This window comes from Cydia strobilella, chromosome Z (assembly GCF_947568885.1).
Source record: "Cydia strobilella chromosome Z, ilCydStro3.1, whole genome shotgun sequence".
In the NCBI taxonomy this organism is placed as follows: Eukaryota; Metazoa; Arthropoda; class Insecta; order Lepidoptera; family Tortricidae; genus Cydia; species Cydia strobilella.
Window position 1 is genome coordinate 10,932,122 of NC_086068.1, and position 18,395 is coordinate 10,950,516.

At 36.8% G+C, this 18,395-nt stretch overlaps 1 protein-coding gene across 3 annotated transcripts in view; it reads left to right on the forward strand.

Moving 5' to 3' along the window:
• The first annotated feature begins 2,301 nt into the window (after nucleotides 1-2,301).
• Nucleotides 2,302-18,395, forward strand: part of LOC134754226 (basic helix-loop-helix ARNT-like protein 1) — an 82,202-nt gene continuing 66,108 nt past the window's right edge. For 2 of the 3 annotated variants that reach the window (XR_010128881.1, XM_063690396.1), the window contains exon 1: nucleotides 8,359-8,971. Coding sequence is in view for 2 of the 3 variants with exons in the window: in XM_063690396.1 (XP_063546466.1) it covers nucleotides 8,781-8,971 (191 nt within the window). In the remaining variant the exon portion in view is untranslated. Of the gene's footprint in view, nucleotides 2,457-8,358; nucleotides 8,972-18,395 lie in introns of those variants that run through there. The other variant, XM_063690397.1, reaches the window with a different exon arrangement.

Sequence of the window (18,395 nt, forward strand, 5' to 3'; positions counted from 1 at the left end):
ATTACCCGAGTAGTAACCATTGGTCGAAACACCAGTAGGTAGAGTGATCATTTGGTATAAATTTATCTTAAAGATATTTTTTTATAAGTTAGGCAAGTATTAATTTAAAAAAAAATCTTGAACTCGTCTTTTTTGTAAACTAAAACTATGTATAAAAAATTGTTTTTACGCCAATTATTTTAACATTTTATTAACTTACAGCAAAGCCGAAATTTCGAGAAAAATGTGTTAACCCTTAAATGCATGATTTTTTATATAACTTTTTAATAAATTGAAATAGATATGTCATGCTGTATAAAAGTAATAAATGTGATTTTGGATAGCTGGATATTGAGCCACGGACCATCAAATATACGATGCATATATACAGCATTATGCATTTAAGGGTTAATTAATAATTGCCCAACAACAGTACATTCTTTAACATGTTTAAAATACACCATAGTTAAAAAAAAAATTAAGTGAATAGATTTAGATTCAGATTTATTTATTTCATAATATTAAATTACATTATAATTTAATTTAAGCTAATCTATACGAATTTAACAAATACCTTTAGGAATGTTTTTTCATTTGTTAAATATTAATAGTTTATGATATATTGGCAAAAAACAAAATACTTACCATCCATCCATACTATCCATACTATCCATACTATCCATACTATCCATACTAATATTATAAATGCGAAAGTCTGTCTGTCTGTCTGTCTGTCTGTCTGTCCGTCTATATGTGTGTTCCCTCTTCACGCTTAAACCGCTGAATCGATTTAGATGAAATTTGGCATACAGATAGGTTGAGTCCCTGAGAAGGACATAGGATAGTTTTTATCCCGAAAATCATCCCTTAAGAAAGTAAAAAGCGGGGTGGAATTGAGATAATTAATGAAGTGTCTGCTAATTTGTGTGCATAATATGCTCAAATTGAATAATTGCTATAAGTCTTTCTCCAGGCGCTATTCTTACTCTAGCTGGGGTTACTAAGTCCACGCAGACGAAGTCGCGGGCAAAAGCTAGTACTATAATATTATAAATGCGAGTCTGTCTATCTGTCTGTCTGTCTTTCTGTCTGTGTGTTCCCTCTTCACGCTTAAACCGCTGAACCGATTTAGATGAAATTTGGCATAGAGATAGGTTGAGTCCCTGAGAAGGACATAGGATAGTTTTTATCCCGAAAATCATCCCTGAAGAAAGTAAAAAACTTGGTGGAATTGAGATAATTAACGAAGTGCTTGCTAATTTGTGTGCATAATATGCTCAAATTTAGATTGCTATGAGATATTTTCCAGGCGCTATTCTTACTCTAGTTGCGGTTACTAAGTCCACGCAGACGAAGTCGCTGGCAAAAGCTAATACTTAATATGATAAATGCGAAAGTCTGTCTGTCTGTGTGTTACCTTTTCACACTTAAACCGCTGAACCGATTTCGTTGAAATTTGGTATAGAGATAGTTTGAGTCCCGGGGAAGGACATAGGGTAGCTTTTATGGGAATCGATAAAATGCAGATTTGATAAAAAAAATACTAACTCCACGCAGACGAAGTAGCGGGCAAAAGCTTATTTATTTTTCACCATTTGATTTGAACTTGTCGACTAGACTACTTAACGAAATCTTTAATAAAAAATGCATAAAATCTTACAATAATTGTTCTCCTAATTAACACAGAAGCGAATTGAACGGTAAAACTAGCAAATTTCGTCTCAAAGTTAGATGTTTGGCGAAATGTTGTCTGTGAATCGATAATCTGCGAAAAATTGGTCGGGGAATCATTAGGGGGGTACCCCTAATAGACAACACATGTGACGTCACACTTATACGGTCTATTGAGATCGGGATGATCGTTCAAGAGTCATGATGTTCATGAGCGAGTTCGTACTCTGACTCGTACTTGCCGATTTTCGTGTGGCTGTGACCACAACCTTTTTTGGGGGCTGGATCCGCGCCTGATAGATCCAACACGTAGAGGCCCCTTGGAGAGCTTTAATGTCATGTAGAACGCCTGCTGGAACCCGTTCACAGGCGCAACAATTATTATTATTATTATTATATCTGGTAAAGGCTTGTGTCTTCGGGATCTGGGGTGTATGTACTTTTGATTTTTATTCATTCTGATAAAAAAAAATAAAAAAAACGTTTATTCAAAAATCTTACTCTAATATACATGCCTATGCCGCTTCGAAACCCTATTTTAAAAATGCGTGCAATGCTAACTAAATACATATTTTCTTCTGCCAAACCACACAGTGGTTTGTTGGCAGACGAGGCTCCTTTGTGTAGTTTTGCCAAGTGTACTGCAATCGACTATAGCGATTGTCCACAGAACCGGCAACCATGACGGAGGCGAGCAGGCCCGGCGTGATCCGGAGCACACAGGAGTTCATCGAGGCGTCGCCGGCCACTTCGCCTATATCTACTCTATCCGGAGATGACGACTCGCCCACCGCTTCTAATACCAGGTAACTCTCAACCGTATATGAGGCGTCGTATTGGGCGCCAAGAGTTGGACTAAACGGCACGTAACGAAAGCGTATTAGACAACAGCAACGCCACCCAACTCTATACGTAGATGACGTCTCTCTCTCTATAGCTCTCATGATCGAAGACGGCAACCGTGATTGAAGGGCGAGCCAAAGACGGCTCTAAACCTTGTGGCCCATTTCCACTCTACCTCGCCTTATTTATATCTTAAACTCGCCCTCCGCTTCCTACGCCAGATAATTTTCCTATTTTTTACTTAAGTACACGAACAACAAATGAGGAGCGAAATGGTAGGTAATATAAAAACAAAACTTTAGTACTTGAGACAAATGTCATAACTCATAACTATTTTTGTGTAAGTATTCTTGTTTACTGCTAAGTCAATCAATCAATCAATCTTTTATTGATAAAATTTATGTAAATATTTTACATGTCAAAAGTGGGTTGGAGAAATAATATAATACTACGCATATTCCTAGATATGATTTACTACTTTCAAATGAAAGTTATTTCAAGTACAGATCATGCTTACAAAATTATGTCCTATAAATAGACATGATGTGAAGTTAGGTGTCTACCTTCATAAAATTTAATAGGTCTGCTATCGTATCAGTATGCTCTCTGTTTCTAACCCTAAACATACATTTTATCTACTTTGCTCAAGGTTTATGAATATCACGCGCAACTTAGTAGTCATCAGTTGGACGTTTTGTTTACCTTTTTCTTCGAGGCGCGGTGGACTGATGTGAGGTCAAGAGATTGCTCGTCACCAGTGGAAAATGTAATATATTTTATAATCAATAAATTTTCCACGTTTTACTGTAAGAGAAAGTACATATACATGCCTATGCCGCTTCGAAACCCTATTTAAAAATGCGTGCAATGCTAACTACAGGCCTTCATCACACTGTGCATGGTGACAGAGTAGCGCTAGTCCGTTGTCCTAGGTAAACGTCGAAAGCGAAGCGACCATGCAATGTATCAAATACAAATGGAACAGTGAGGAAAAAACTGAAACTTTAATAATTAGGTCGCTAAATTTATTCATACGAACCAGGTGAAATTTTTTGGAATAATAAAATTACTTGGGGGTCGTCCATTATTCACGTCATACGCGTTTTTGGTTAGTTAGGGTTCCGTACCCCAAAGGTAATAACGGGACCCTATTACTAAGACTCCGCTGTCTGTCTGTCTGTCTGTCTGTCTGTCCGTCTGTCACCAGGCTGTATCTCATGATAGCTAGACAGTTAAATTTTCACAGATGATGTACTTCTGTTGCCCCTATAACAAGAAATACTAAAAACAGAATAAAATAAATATTTAAGGGGGGCTCCCATACAACAAACGTGATTTTTTGCCGTTTTGAGCGTAATGGTACGGAACCCTTCGTGCACAAGTCCGACTCGCACTTATTTAGATAAAGCCCGCTTACAAACATACGGCGACGGTATGGAATAAGAAATGTCTTTTCTCTCTACCTTTACCACAGATTAATAAATAGGTTCTACCTTTTACTCTTAGTATAAGCTCAGCGCCCATTATCGGCTCGCACTACGAGTACCTCGGCGTCTTTAGTAGTAGTACAACACTTTATTGGACAAAAAAGAGACATAAAATAGGAAAAAAAAACACACATAATTAGTACAAAGGCGAACTTATCCCTTTCAGGGATCTCTTGCAGTTAACCTTTGAGCAATTGAATTGGAGAATGAGGGCTAACGCGTATGAATTCGCCGCTAGGGGCGCTAGTGTAGATGGTGGTCTTTTCCATAGTTTGAAATGTCTAATGTCACGTGTCACTTCAATGACTGACAGCTGTTCTATAGTCTTTTGGACCACCATCAACAGAGGCGCCAACTGGTGAGCAAAAAAACGATAGCCCTCATTGGAGACGGTAGACATCCAAACTATTCCAAACTGTACAAAACCAAACAAACTTTAGGTATGCCTTACGCTGCTATCGCAACCCAAAGACTGCCGCGAAGCAACCTGAACACTGCCAGGGCCTAGGGCCTAGGCTCATGAGCCGTGCCGTGTCTTGCCAAAAAACTGCTAGGTTGGAAGAATCTCAGTTTTCTATTAAGTCTCATTAAGCTCGAAAAAAGAGATTGGTTGTAAATACTCGATGAAATACCAATGGGTCTGTCATTTTTCGAATCCTTCTTTTCCTTATACACGCAGTATTCAGGAATACTTATTCCCAAAAGTCCATAATGGCTATAGTAGTACCCGTGTAAAATTGCACAAAGTGTTTAGAGCCTAAAAACATTTTTTACACAACACATTGTAAAATCCCGCTACACATTGTTAAGGGGCCCTATTCGAGATGCACAACTGTCAGTTTCGGCTTCAACATCAGTTCAACAGTGGAATGAATCATTTGTTCATCAACTGTGGAAAGTATCATTTGGTTGTACACCAAAACTCATTCATTGAAAAAATTATGCAACAAAAATCAACTTTGTTTTCTTACTACTATACGGTTTAAAATGGCTCTGAACTCTGCGTGGTTCGGTTTGGTTTCGTTGTCACCTAACTGTGGATTGCTAATGTCAAATTTACCTATTTGACAACACACGATTTCTTCCATTCAACTGAAGTTCAACACGAAACGTCACTTAACGCATGTCGAATACCGCTCCGGTTAAATACCGGTAAATGACTAAAATGTATGTTTATTTTACTATTTTAGGCTTGGCACAATTTAAGAAAAAATTACACGTGATATTTCCCCCCATGATGATCATTCTTGATTTTGTTCGGACCCCCTCCCCGTACTGTCAACACAAAGGGCATTAAATGGGGCATTTTCTATGAAAAGGGACCTTATTGTCGATGGCGCTTACGCCGCACAGCGTCGCGCGGCATTGTATTTAAGTATATCGAAGCATCGTTTACAATGGCGTAAGCGCCATCGACAATAAGGTCCCTATTTATAGAAAATACCACAAATAAAGAAAAACATGAATGATTTTGTTTTATTCATTATACATCCGGTCATAGTTTTTCATGTTTATATTTTTCTTTTAAGCGACTAGGTACGCTTGACCAAGATCCAGAGGTGGGCTCATTTTAGGGGGAATGTGGGACACCCCACTAGACCCACATCGGTGTTTCCTACAATATGCCGTTTGGGGAGGCGTCCTGGAATCGCGAACTTTAATTATTCTTCTTTTTATTATTATTTGAGGTGTCGAGGATTCAACGAGTAGGTAATGAGACAGAACTCGCTGACCGACAGATCACAAAGAAATCACGTTTTTTTTTATATGGAAGCCCCCTTAATTTTGTCGGCGTATTATGCGATTAAGTCTTTATTTTTTATAGTTCCATTACTGGCTTATCAAATGTTCTGAAACCAGTAAATGAACACACCGTTTTTTTCATTTTTTTTTCTAATTTTATATGTAAACGAAATGGTATTGAATTTGTTTTTTGTGATTCTGCATAGAAAACGATTGTAATTCATTCAACCAGAATTGGAACAAACCAAATTTCTATAGTCCATTTACTAGATTTTTTATGCATGTATGAACAGTACAAAATTTGGCTTGTTCATTTATTAGGTTTCTACTAATTCTATGTATGAACAATGTAACCACGAACAACGTAATGAAAAGTCTTTTATTTTAAGCATTATTTGCTGAGCCTGACCTTTTTTTATCAAAATATGCACGTTGTTTCTTGTTTTAAAGTTTAATTCTATTTTTCTTATTAATATGTAACAGATTTCTGTGTTAAGGATGACTCACGTTAGACCGGGCCGTGACCGGGCCGGAGCCTCCGGAGCTTCGTTTTCTATGGAAAGCATTCACGTGATCACCTGTCATGTCATAGAAAAGTAAGCGGCGGAAGCTCCGGCCCGGTCACGGCCCGGTCTAACGTGAGTCATCCTTTATTGGTGAACAACCATCATTTTATTACATTCTAATATATTTAAAATCAATATGGAGGGGATAAAAAGATATAAACGCTTTCGCTATACCTACTAAAATAGAACTGAAAACGGGTTTTGTGTTAAAAATATCTTTTTAATGCCGATTAAAAAGATCGAAATTATGTTCATTCACTGGATTTCGTGGTGTTCATTCACTAGTTTTCATGTTCATTCATTAGGTTTTTTGATAAATTATGCTATAACTCAAAAACTATGAAAGTAATAAGAAATCGCAGAAATCACTTTCTAAATTATTAAATGAGGATTGATTAAATTGCAATTAATTATTCCAATTATTAATGAATGCTGAGAAATTACTTTTCAAACTTGGATAATTGCTTAAGTGTTCATTTACTGGAGGTCTTACCCTTGTTAATTTCATCGTAAACGCTACACCGGTCGTTATGATTATAATACTTTGTATACTAACCAGTATACATAATAAATATAATACCCTAATGCATATTATGTACATTTCGGCTTTGTGCAATGACTAGGGACACCTGTATAATATACAAAAACTTAAATATATAAAAAACACCCATGACTCAAAACAAATATCTGGGCTCATCATACAAATAAAATTCCCTTATCGGGATTCGAACCCAGGACCATCCGGTCGTCTATCCTGAACTTATGCGCGTAAAATTTGACTAAAAACAGCAATGAAGACCAATGAACAAAAATCAAAATTAAGGCCTCTTCGATTTGTAAGTAATAGGGAATATTACGTAAAAGTCTGCGTAGGGGACGCTACTAGCGCAAACAGAGGGCCTACCGCGAAACACGAAAATCTCAATTTCGTTATCCGTCTCTCTATTGTGCCGTTCCCGGTAATATTCCCCATTTTGCATGGGGAAATTTCTCGCTAGGTAACATTCCCCACGGGAACGGCACAACTCTACACTTGCATATTCAAGCAATAGAGAGGCAGATAACGACATTTAGATTTTCGCGTTTCGCGGTAGGCGGCCCTCTGCTGTAAACAAACCGCCTTGATGCAATGTCATATTTATTCGTAACAAATTACCTGTGAAAACTTGTCAAAAAACTGTTTAAAACCTAGTATGTATAAGTTACTCTATCGTCTACAATATGTGCTAGTGCTGCACTCTGGCGGCATAACATTGCAGTAATACCCCCTATTGAAAGCTGCAAAATTGTAAACCGAAAGGAACACTTGCACGAGCTAAACGAGTAAATTCTGTTTCGAGAAGGCTCAACAAATATTAAATTTCTTCTTCTTCTTCCTGAACATAATTTAACAAACATCATTCCATCCCTTTGTTTACAATCTTCTATACTAACTCCAGTGTATCATGCATCTAAAGTGAGCAGGGTACATTTTTGGGTAGAGTTCAGACTTACAAACACCCGCATTTTCCCTGCAATAAAATAAAAATTAAACCCGGACTTGGAGCAGTTAAATACCTATACCTAAAGCAAAAATAGAATGTTGTATGATACCTATAACAAAAAATATTTATGTAAGTATGCAAAGTACACTTCATACCTACTTATAAATTTAATAATAATATTATAAATAACAAGTACATATTAACTTTTTGAACAGGAGTGAAGCAATAAATAACCACCGCGGTTTATTCCCGGTTTCTCTTTCAAAATGAGTATCTATCCTTAAACTGAACTAAAATCATAACTAGTTACGTCTAGGTAAGTACTAAATAAATTCAAGAAGTGTGAAAACCTGCAAACATTGTTCTTGAGTGTATAATAGCGTAAGTAGGCATTATAATACGACTTGATGTGCAACAAAATTGCAACTCTAGGCACTTAAGTCGAATAGTACACAATAACTATATAACTACTAACTTACTTATTATACTTTTTAGTAGCGAGTTGCCAATTAGCAGCCAACTCTTACTAAAAATATTGATCATGCCCGACTAGGGACTCTTCACGCTTCTTAGTGGTCGCTGCAATTTCGTAGGAGTGATACATACTTTAAAGTGCTTTAACGCTGCGCTATCGGATAAACCATTTGTTTGATTCGCAAGTACATAGGAACCCGCTTTACGCGAAAACGGTTCGTTCCGATTTAATTAGTCGAAGTGCATCGCGTGTCGTAACGGTCAAGCGAAAAGTCGGCGTTGACATCTCTTAATACAATAATTAAAAGAAGTGTGAACATTGTATGACAGCCGTTTATCAGTCGCCGGCTAACTACGTAAATACATAGTGTACGTAGAAGTGCATCGTGGCCAGATAAAGGATTTGCAGTATGTTTATGCGTTGGGGAGACGAGGCGGGCGGGGAGCCGGCAGTGCGCGCGCGAGGTGCCCGCGATGCACGCGTGCCGCCCGTCGCTGCGTAGTACTTGCACCACGAGCACGAGGGGCACACCATGGCCGAATGGGCTCTCAGTCGCGAGTGGCCCGTTCGCTCCTGCCAGCCTCAGTTCCAGGGCTACGATAGCTTGCAGCAGCTCCCGCCGCAGCCGTTCGAGTCGCAAGCGCAGGCGTTCGCCCCGATGCAGCACTCCGACCAGCTCCCGAGCTTTATCGCGCCCGGCATGCTGCCGGTCCAGCCCAAAGGGTAAGTTCTACGCAAACCTCCCCGGTGACGGTTTCATTTGACAGTCAGATTTTCCCGAAGGCAACGAATTTGGAATGAAATTTTGCCGTCGTAAAAAAGGTAACTTTGTAAAACTAAATTTTTTTCTCAGTTTTACTCTTAAATGCCAGCCAATTGTTAATAATTAATAATCAATTGTCTAACGGCCTTGACGTTTAATTATTATTTTTACAATTGTTTGACCGAGCGCTAACTTTAATAAACACCATTTTTAGTGTTCCGTGCAAAACTTTGTTTTGACAAACGGAACACTTATGGGATCACTTCGGTCTTGCAAATCAGTTTAATGCGTTTTACGTAGATAGCTAAAATTTGAAATAGTTATAGCAATTACCACCACTAATATTGTAAATAAGTCAAAACCCCTTATTTCTTATTTTAGGGGGAAACTTTGGGGGTGCAGAGGGGTAACCAGATTTTTTATTTCATTTGTAAGAATCGTGTGGGGTACCATTACAAAGCTTGCAAAAAAATGAGTCGATGGACTGATTTTGACTTCATTTTAGACTGCAGTAGTTTCGATAAAAAATGCATTTAAAGTTGCAAGTTTTCATACAAAAATATTCGCCTCTGTCCTGGGAATTTTCGCAAAAACTATAGCTAACAGACAGCTAACCAGACAATTACCAACTAAAACGAGCATGACGACGGCGGGAAAATTATCAGGATAACGTAACCTTTACTAGTGTATTGACTGCAGCCTGATTTTAGGTTACTTAGGGAATCAGTACTTGGTAATTCTGTACTTTACAATGGTTGGCCTATTACCTTAAAAAAACAACCTTATCCGAATAGAAATAAGTTTAAATTTGGAACGGGTTTTTCACATATTTAAGTCATTTAGTAAATTTGTTTGTGGAATTTATATGTGCATAGAGTTAGTAAATCGTAGATAGCTAGATAAATTAATTTAATATTTTTGATGATTTCAAATTTTGACTATGACTGACAGTTCAGTATCTGATTAGTCAAATTATACTGTCAAGTAAACCTGGATAAGGGTTGTGTGACGGACAGATATGATTTAGGAACCTAATACATATTACAAATTAATGGTCATTTATACAATATGGTACAACACAGGATCATGGCAATAATGTATGTAAAAAATAAATAATTATTTCAAATTGATTGCAGTTAAAACTAGTTTTGACTTTTCGGGAAAACGCATTTTCACTAGGTGAAACTAGTTTTCACTGTAGGTTTTCTGCCAGAGTTAAAGGATAGGTGCGACGATGAGCAAAGCGAGAAGGAGTATGTTAAGCCAACCGTGACCAATCAGCGCAAATTCGAGAGAATGGCGATAAATTAAGGTCGGGTTGCACCAAACCGTCTGTCACCGTTTTAGCGTTCGCTAAATTTTATTGTATGGGAAGTTTCATTGCTTGACGTTGATCAGTCTGTTAATTGTGGTTGGTGCAACTGGCCCTAAATGTCGCATAATTTAATACTGAAACGGGATTTAATAGAATGCACTTACTTTTATCATTTTTTTTTTTTTTTTTTTTTTTATCCTATCTGGCTTTTACTCCCCGCAATTTTGCACGGGGTGAATTTGCCAATGTCGGTTTTTGACTTTCACACGTGAGGAGAATGTTATCATTTTGGCCTGACGTTTTGAACGTCACATTACGTCCGCGGCTACAGGCAAACTCAAATCAATATAGATAAAATGTATTTTTTCTTATTGCTACTTTCATATACCTCTTATTAAAAATTTCGGTATCCCCTTTTTGTAAGAAACGAACTTAAGAGACAAAAACTGACTTTTCATTTTGAGTCGTGTCCAGTCTATAAGTTTCACATACCTACAACAATCATAGGTTATAATAACATGAGGTTTTATACCTACTTACTGTTTTTGACGTATTTAGTTTTTTACATACGAAGTTGTCATTTTTATTGTCAACTTTGACGTATATAGTTATTATTTTGGTGTTTCGTAAATAAAGATATAAAGAGAGAATTTATGCTAATGGACGTGAGATATAAGAGGAACAGTCGGTGTCTACGACACGGATATCAAATGACGCCTCCCTCTGTGCATCCTAGACGCCGCGGCAGCAGAGATCGCCGTGAAGTCCACCGTCGCCTTCGGTGATGATGGGTTCTTTGACCACGTTCCCCCAGATTATATTATATTATTATAAGAGTTAGGGGCGAAAACCAGGTTTCATACAATTTTTGAAAAACTCCTAAGCCGGGCATAGGTGAGGACTACTTTTGTGCGGAGAATCGATTGTCCCCTATCCTCTTATGCTGGCACCACACTTCGCCTTATTTGGCAAATATTCGTGTTGCATCTCTTTCCTTTGACATACAAAACAAAAGGGATGCAACACGAATATTTGCCAAATACAGCGAAGTGTGGTGCTGGCATTAATTTATGCTAGAGACCTCATACTATTGTCACTGTGACAAGGTACAAAATGGGTCATAAATTAAACCTGTTCGTTATCATTTCATAGTGTTTGAGATATGCCTAAACTTTAATGCGTCATAACGATGCGTACAGTCACCTGCAATAATATGTTACTCTTCAAATGCCGCAAAAATATGAGACACGCTCAGGCTCTACAAATAAGACCATGTCAGATATTTTGCGGCCTTCGAAGAGTAACATATTATTGTAGATGACTGTACCTGTAGATTACCTACTCACGGAACACTTTGCTGCCGCAGTTGTGACTGAGGACTTGGCCAAATTATTACTATTCAATCGTATGTAGGTGTTTTGTATTACTTATTTCTTAATAATTACTTTTACTTCAGTCATTAAAAAATATAATAGATTTATAACGACATATCTCATAAATTATCAGCTCTAAGTATGTACAACAACAGTAAATTAGCTCGATAAGTAGTCGCTACGGTGCGTGCGGCTTAGGTAAGTACATATGTTTATAATTTAACGGTGCCTAACACTATTATTCTAATATTGTTTAGAATGTTTACCTGGAGTGTCTCATTACCAATGCGCTGCAGGAATGTTGTTTTTTATTGACCAATTGGAGCAAAGGTCTCCTTTTCTGCTTGACTTGAACAAAAATGGTTTCGTATTTCCGGATGTTCTCCTCTACGTATTGCAATTCTCAACCGATGTTCGTGAAATTTTGTGAGCAGGTTTCATAATTATATATAATTTTATTGTCAAATTACTTATGTTTTTCAAAATCGTGGTGTGGGGCTTTGGGAGTTTGCGTGGTGTATAAGATAAGATTACAGAGCCCCTAGTTTATAAATATAAAAGACTGGAGGGAAATTATGGGCTATTTAGCGCAGGTCGTATTAGAAATGTCTTAGAGCAGTTAATTATGATCACGGTGAGAAATCGGAGTGACTATAAAAACAGGAAGACAATTATAAACATAAACAAGGCGTCTAGGCGAACCTGCACTGGCAGTGCTTGTTGCCAACTCCCGCTATTATGTATATTTTATCACACACCATTTCGAAACAGTTATCAAATACATTATATATTTTATTAATAAATAAATAAACGTTATAAACTTTTCGTTATATTTAGTAATGGGTACAAACTACCTAGTTAACAAATTAGGATATGCACATATACATATATAGGTTACTCATATGAGCGCACATATGCGTGTAACCCGTAAGAGTCGAGTAGGCAGAACCATAATGAACTTCTTTAATACCTACCTATTAAATTAATCCCTTCACATCATATACACGTTAACTGAGGAAGTTATTTTCGATAAATAATATGTAATGTTAGTAGGTATTTTATTCACTTTTAACACTTGGATGTTATTGTCTGTTTTTTACAAGCTTTTATTTAGCTTGCCTTAGTAAATATGGCAAAATTTTGTTTAGCCCACACTAGCTGGTAAAGGCTCTCTTGATTGTTAAAAAACTGATAAGAAAGTTGCATTTTATTCACATGTTAGGCAAAGTAATCAAATGCAAATTTTGAGTTGGTTTCTTATGTTTGCTGGTAGAATTGACTTTCAAATGATGATTTTGAATGATAAATATTTAGTAACATTCATTTAGAATCGATTTGCTTTGTGGTGAAAATTTTTGTGTTTCACTCGGTGGCAAAATTTGTTTACCCCTCGTGCCTTGAAACCCTCTCAACACTCAAGATTCCATTTTTCGAAGAACTCTCTACGCTCAAGGTTCCATTTTTCGAAGCACTCGCTACGCTCGTGATTCAATTTTTTTTTTGTTAACACGAGAGGTTAAACAACAACTTTGCCCCCTTGTAAAACAAATAATTATTATTTCTCACATTCGCAAGTGCCCGGCGAAGGTACGACTGCGTTCCAGGAGACCTACATGTCTAAATAAATACGTAAAGGAAATCCTAAAGCATTTCTTGTACATTTTCTGGAAATATTCATACGATTAAAATACGTTAAAGTGCATTTATTTAATTAAATTTTTACTAATAATACCAAAATATATTTTGATTTGAAGAGGTGATTCATTTTGAAAACAAAAACTAACCGTTTTCGAAAATATTGCCCAGAAGTTGGGCCTTTAAAAAGTTGCAACAGGTGTCCTATTATAATCATATTATTCATAGTGCGGCTTCTTAGCCTCAACTATGGTCCCATCCGGCAGAAAGCACGAATTTATAAGAATAAATAGAAGTAGAAACTCGCAGAGAAGTTATTGTTTCCCTCCCTCCCCCCCACTTTTATGTGTCCATTTTTAGTTCTTCTAAATTTTCATGAAAACTGTGAAAGCTACAATAAAAACGTCTAGGAGAAGTATATTCTCCATAAATTCTCTACAATATTGTCTTTGAAAGTATATTGTTAAGACTTATAGTTTTCACATTGTGCTTAATTTCTCTTTATAATATTTGCGTCCGACTGGTGGGCCAAGTAAGTGCAGTGAGTATGCACTTTTGTCTCAGGGGATGCCGCTTGGCACGATTGTTCAGGGGCAAGCAATAACTTCTCTCGGCGTGTTTCTAATTCTGTTTATTCTTTTGAACCCTATATGCATGCCAAGTTTCGTGCTTTCTGCCGGATGGGACCATACCTCCATACTACTAAATACTAAATCGATCTAAGAGCATCAGTTGTCTTATGATCCTATATAGACAAATATACTTCAGCGTCACCACTCAGATGATGTTGATTTAGATATCACTGTCAGACATTTAATTGAAAATGACGTAGGGGAGACCGAGGAGGGTTGTGACAGTTTTTACTTTAACCGAAATATCTCAGCATCAAAGCATAATATCGCTATGGAGTTTATAATAATGTGTAGCTTAATTCATACTTTTCATTAAGGGGGGGGGGGGGGGTGGAAAGTATCATATTGTTAAAACCTCCATAGATTCTAAACGAATGTGTTAGTTTATACTGGTTGGCAAGAATTTAAATGTTGTGTGGCGAATTCAGTCACTGTCTCAATATGTAATATTGATGTGTACTTAATTGATTTTGAAATATTGTGATTATTATGGTTAGATGATTGTGATTTATTTTATTACATAATTTGAGTCCGAATATGCCTCTAGATCAGCCATTCTCTCCGCGGACCCCTAGGGCTCCGCAAAGCCTCTGTGGGGGCTCCGCAAGAAAAAGCGAATACAAATCAATAACCATCAGCTCTTCTATATCTCTGGTCCACAGTTAAATAGTGACGAACGAACTTTTTTATTTGGGGCTTCGTCAAATATTTCGCTTTTGAAAAGGGTTCCGTCACCAAAAAAGATTGAGAACCGCTGCTCTAGCTGATAGTCTAGGTAGTCGCGTGAATGAAACAGGCGTGGAGCGTGGGTCGGTGAAATTAATGAAAGTAACGCTTCAATCTACCCCTGTGTGATTGCCGTAGGTGCAAGTTCCGGTTCGTTGAAATTGCAATGTGCAATCCTACTTGTACTACTTACCTACAATAACTATAAAACTTTGTATATTTGAATGTTTAGAAATGTAGATGTTTGTTTCACAACAAAGCATAAACGGCTGCAGGTAATTTATGGCAAGTTTAGTTAGTATTTAATCCAAAAAAATACATCTAAACATAAAAAAAGATAAAGACAATATTTAAAATATGTCTACCAATGGTTTATTAATTACACTTTTTTTTATTACGACATGGTAGGAAGTTATTCCTATAAAACTATAAGTCTCATAAACTAAAATTACCTAGATATTAAGGCGCGATCTTCACATTGGATTACATTATTCAGAATTATGGTAACCATCTAACCATTCGCCATTAATTAAGAGGAATAAGAAAGGAACATAAGATATGGCGCGCCGCGCGAAACTTTACCTACGGCAACACCGCTGCAGTACGGGTGTTAACTATAGTTGATCGAATATTATTATTCATGTTCAATATTTTTTTTTTATCAAAAAGAGACCTTGTGTCTTGGTAATAGCGGTCACATTACGTATTGGGATTAATATAGGTGCAAAGAAAAAAATATCATAATATTTCGGTAGATGGCTCTGACATAAACATATTTTTAAAATTACCGCTTTTCTGCTGTCAACTGGGACTGCAGAAGCGCAAATAATTGAGCTCAATATGGCGGTCCTAGTGTTGTGTTATATTTCATCGAATTGTTGTAGGAGTGAGACGTGTGGGTGTTTTGAATGTTATTTTTAGTGTTTTCACTTTTCTTTGTCCAAATAATTACAAAATTGGAATAACGACAGTTGTATTGTATTGTATCGATATACGCACATGTCAATCTCACTAGCTATTTTATACTAAAATTATATTGATGTAGTGGATAACGATATACAATTAAAGATAAATTAATATCGAGCCAACTTAAACCTTTTAGAGCGTTTTCACATTGTCCGATCCGATATCGGATGCACGGTATCGGATCCTACATCCGCGTAGTCAAGCCGCGGGAGCGCGCCCGGGCGCCGTCTTTAGCGGTCACGCACACTTCAACAAGCACACAAACAAATATTATCGGTCCGACAGCTGACGGGGGGCTCTAGCATGGCTGAATTTATCGCCTTTCCGATATCGGTTGTCGGAAGGCGACTATGACAGAAACAGCTGCAGGGGAGTGCCATTGGCATTGGCGGTCCGCCTTTTTTGCGTTATTCATCGTTTTTAGGGTTCCATACCCAAAGAGTAAAAACGGGGCCCTATTGCTAAGACTCTGCTGTCCGTCTGTCCGTCTGGCCGTCTGTCCGTCTGTCTGTCACCAGGCTGTATCTCATGAACCGTGATAACTAGACAGTTGAAATTTTCACAGATGATGTATTTTTATTGCCGCTATAACAACAAATACTAAAAAGTACGGAACCCTCGGTGCTCGAGTCCGACTCGCACTTGGCCGGTTTTTTTTAGTTATAATGATTTATTAAATGCATAAATAAATACAGAGAAACACGTATATCTTACATTTTACTTCCTTCCGACATCCGATATCGGAACGGACAATGTGAATACGCTCTTAGGGCATCCGCTAGCTGGCGCTTTGCACGGAGCGATTGAGCGGTTTTTTTTTTACTTCCATTCTTGTTAGATTTGAGTTTTGACAGCGATCTAGTGACTTTCGTGTATTTGTGTCATGTGTGTAAAGGAAAAAATCTGAAAACTGCACATTTGTATATTTGTGTAAGTTTGCATCATCATAGCCCTCCATTCGTACTCGTATCGTTAAAGAACGTACTATTCGTTACATGTTACATCACTAACTAACACCATAAATATATTTTACAAATAAATACTCCAAAAAGAGCAAGAACTTTTGTACGGAAATTAACCCGTAGGTAGCCGTAAAACTATAAAGATTAAATAAGTAGGTAGGTACAGTAAATAGTTATTGACACAAACGAAATAGCTTTTGTAACAGAAATACCGCTCGGTAGCAAAACTAGCAAACGACTCGGTGTCGGATATCGTTTACTACAATGCAGTTTTGTTTTTGACATATATTGTTACATAGTTAAGCTCGTCACAGACGGAGCGATAATATATAGTTGGTCAAGCAAATCTTGTCAGTAGCAATGTAAAGCAAACTAAAGTAGGGCAACACTCAAAGAGCAGTATTCATGCAGTATTGCGTTAAGAAAAGCAGCAATGTACATCGAAGTCATCGAATCTAAAATAGTAGATTGTGTCACAAGGGAGCAAAATGACATATTTACGGCGAGGGCGTACATTTGAATCCTAAACGAAGCGAAGGATTCTATAATAGAATCCTGAGCGTAGCGAGGGATTCTAACATAGAATCCTGAGCGTAGTGAGGGATTCAAGTGTTAACGCCCAAGGTAAAAACAATTTTGCTACCATGTGACACATACTGCTTTTCACATCACCTATGAGGAAATTACATACATATATTAGGTTTCAAACCATTATTATTTTAAGCAAAGATCGATACGGACAAAGTGCCAAAAATATGTATACACGACCTTAGTATGGTATAGGTACATACTTCTGGCACTGTCCGTATCGATATTTTCAGACGTGACTGTGCTGACAAATTAAAAGTACCTACAGCTCATAATTATGTACCTAATATCTTTTCAAAGACAGCAGCAAACACCTAAAATGATACAATGAAAATCAAGTACTTACCTACATTATTTTTGTAGATTTTTCTGGTAACAAATTAACTCTTACCCCTTTGAACCAAATCTTGGGAAGAACACTATGAAGACTGATATCACTTATGTTTATTATTATAAAGTTATTGATTTAAACTAAGTATTTACAAATTTATACACAATACAGAACCGCATAATTATGCTTTGTGAAATATAATATTTGTACAAAACTTTTTAAATATAAACTTTTTAAATTGCATAGACAAGTATGGCTGCGTTTAAGGAGACGTAAAATGTCAAAATAAAAATTAAATTATTAAACTAATGTTTTTACGTTTCTTTGTAAATATTACGCTAATTAATTAATTTACTTAATTTAAATATGCTGAAAATATTAGACATGTGGTCCTATGAACGGTTTTCAGAACTCCATTTGTGGTCTTATTGGATATATTTAGGCATACTTTTTAATTTTACATCAAACATCAAACATTTGCTGAATAAATGTTTGATGTTTTATGTATGCCTTTTAACCCTAAAACAAAAAACAGCACATAATCTTAAAAGTTCAGTTCTTAAAGTAATTGTCAACCTCAAATTTTAGAAATGTTTACCATCAATGAGTATGATTATACATTGTAGGCACCGTAAGTTCATGCACATTTGCACAATCTTATTTAATATATTGGTATTTAATGATGACAACAGAAATTCTCTTACAAAATAGAAACGATTCAGAATGTAAACAAACAAGATGGCGATCCACATTACACAGATAAGACACAGATGACACGCGATTTTGGAATTATTCGAACACAGTTTTGCTAACCCGCGATTTTTCAAATTTGCCGCCTTTTTCTACTGACAAGATT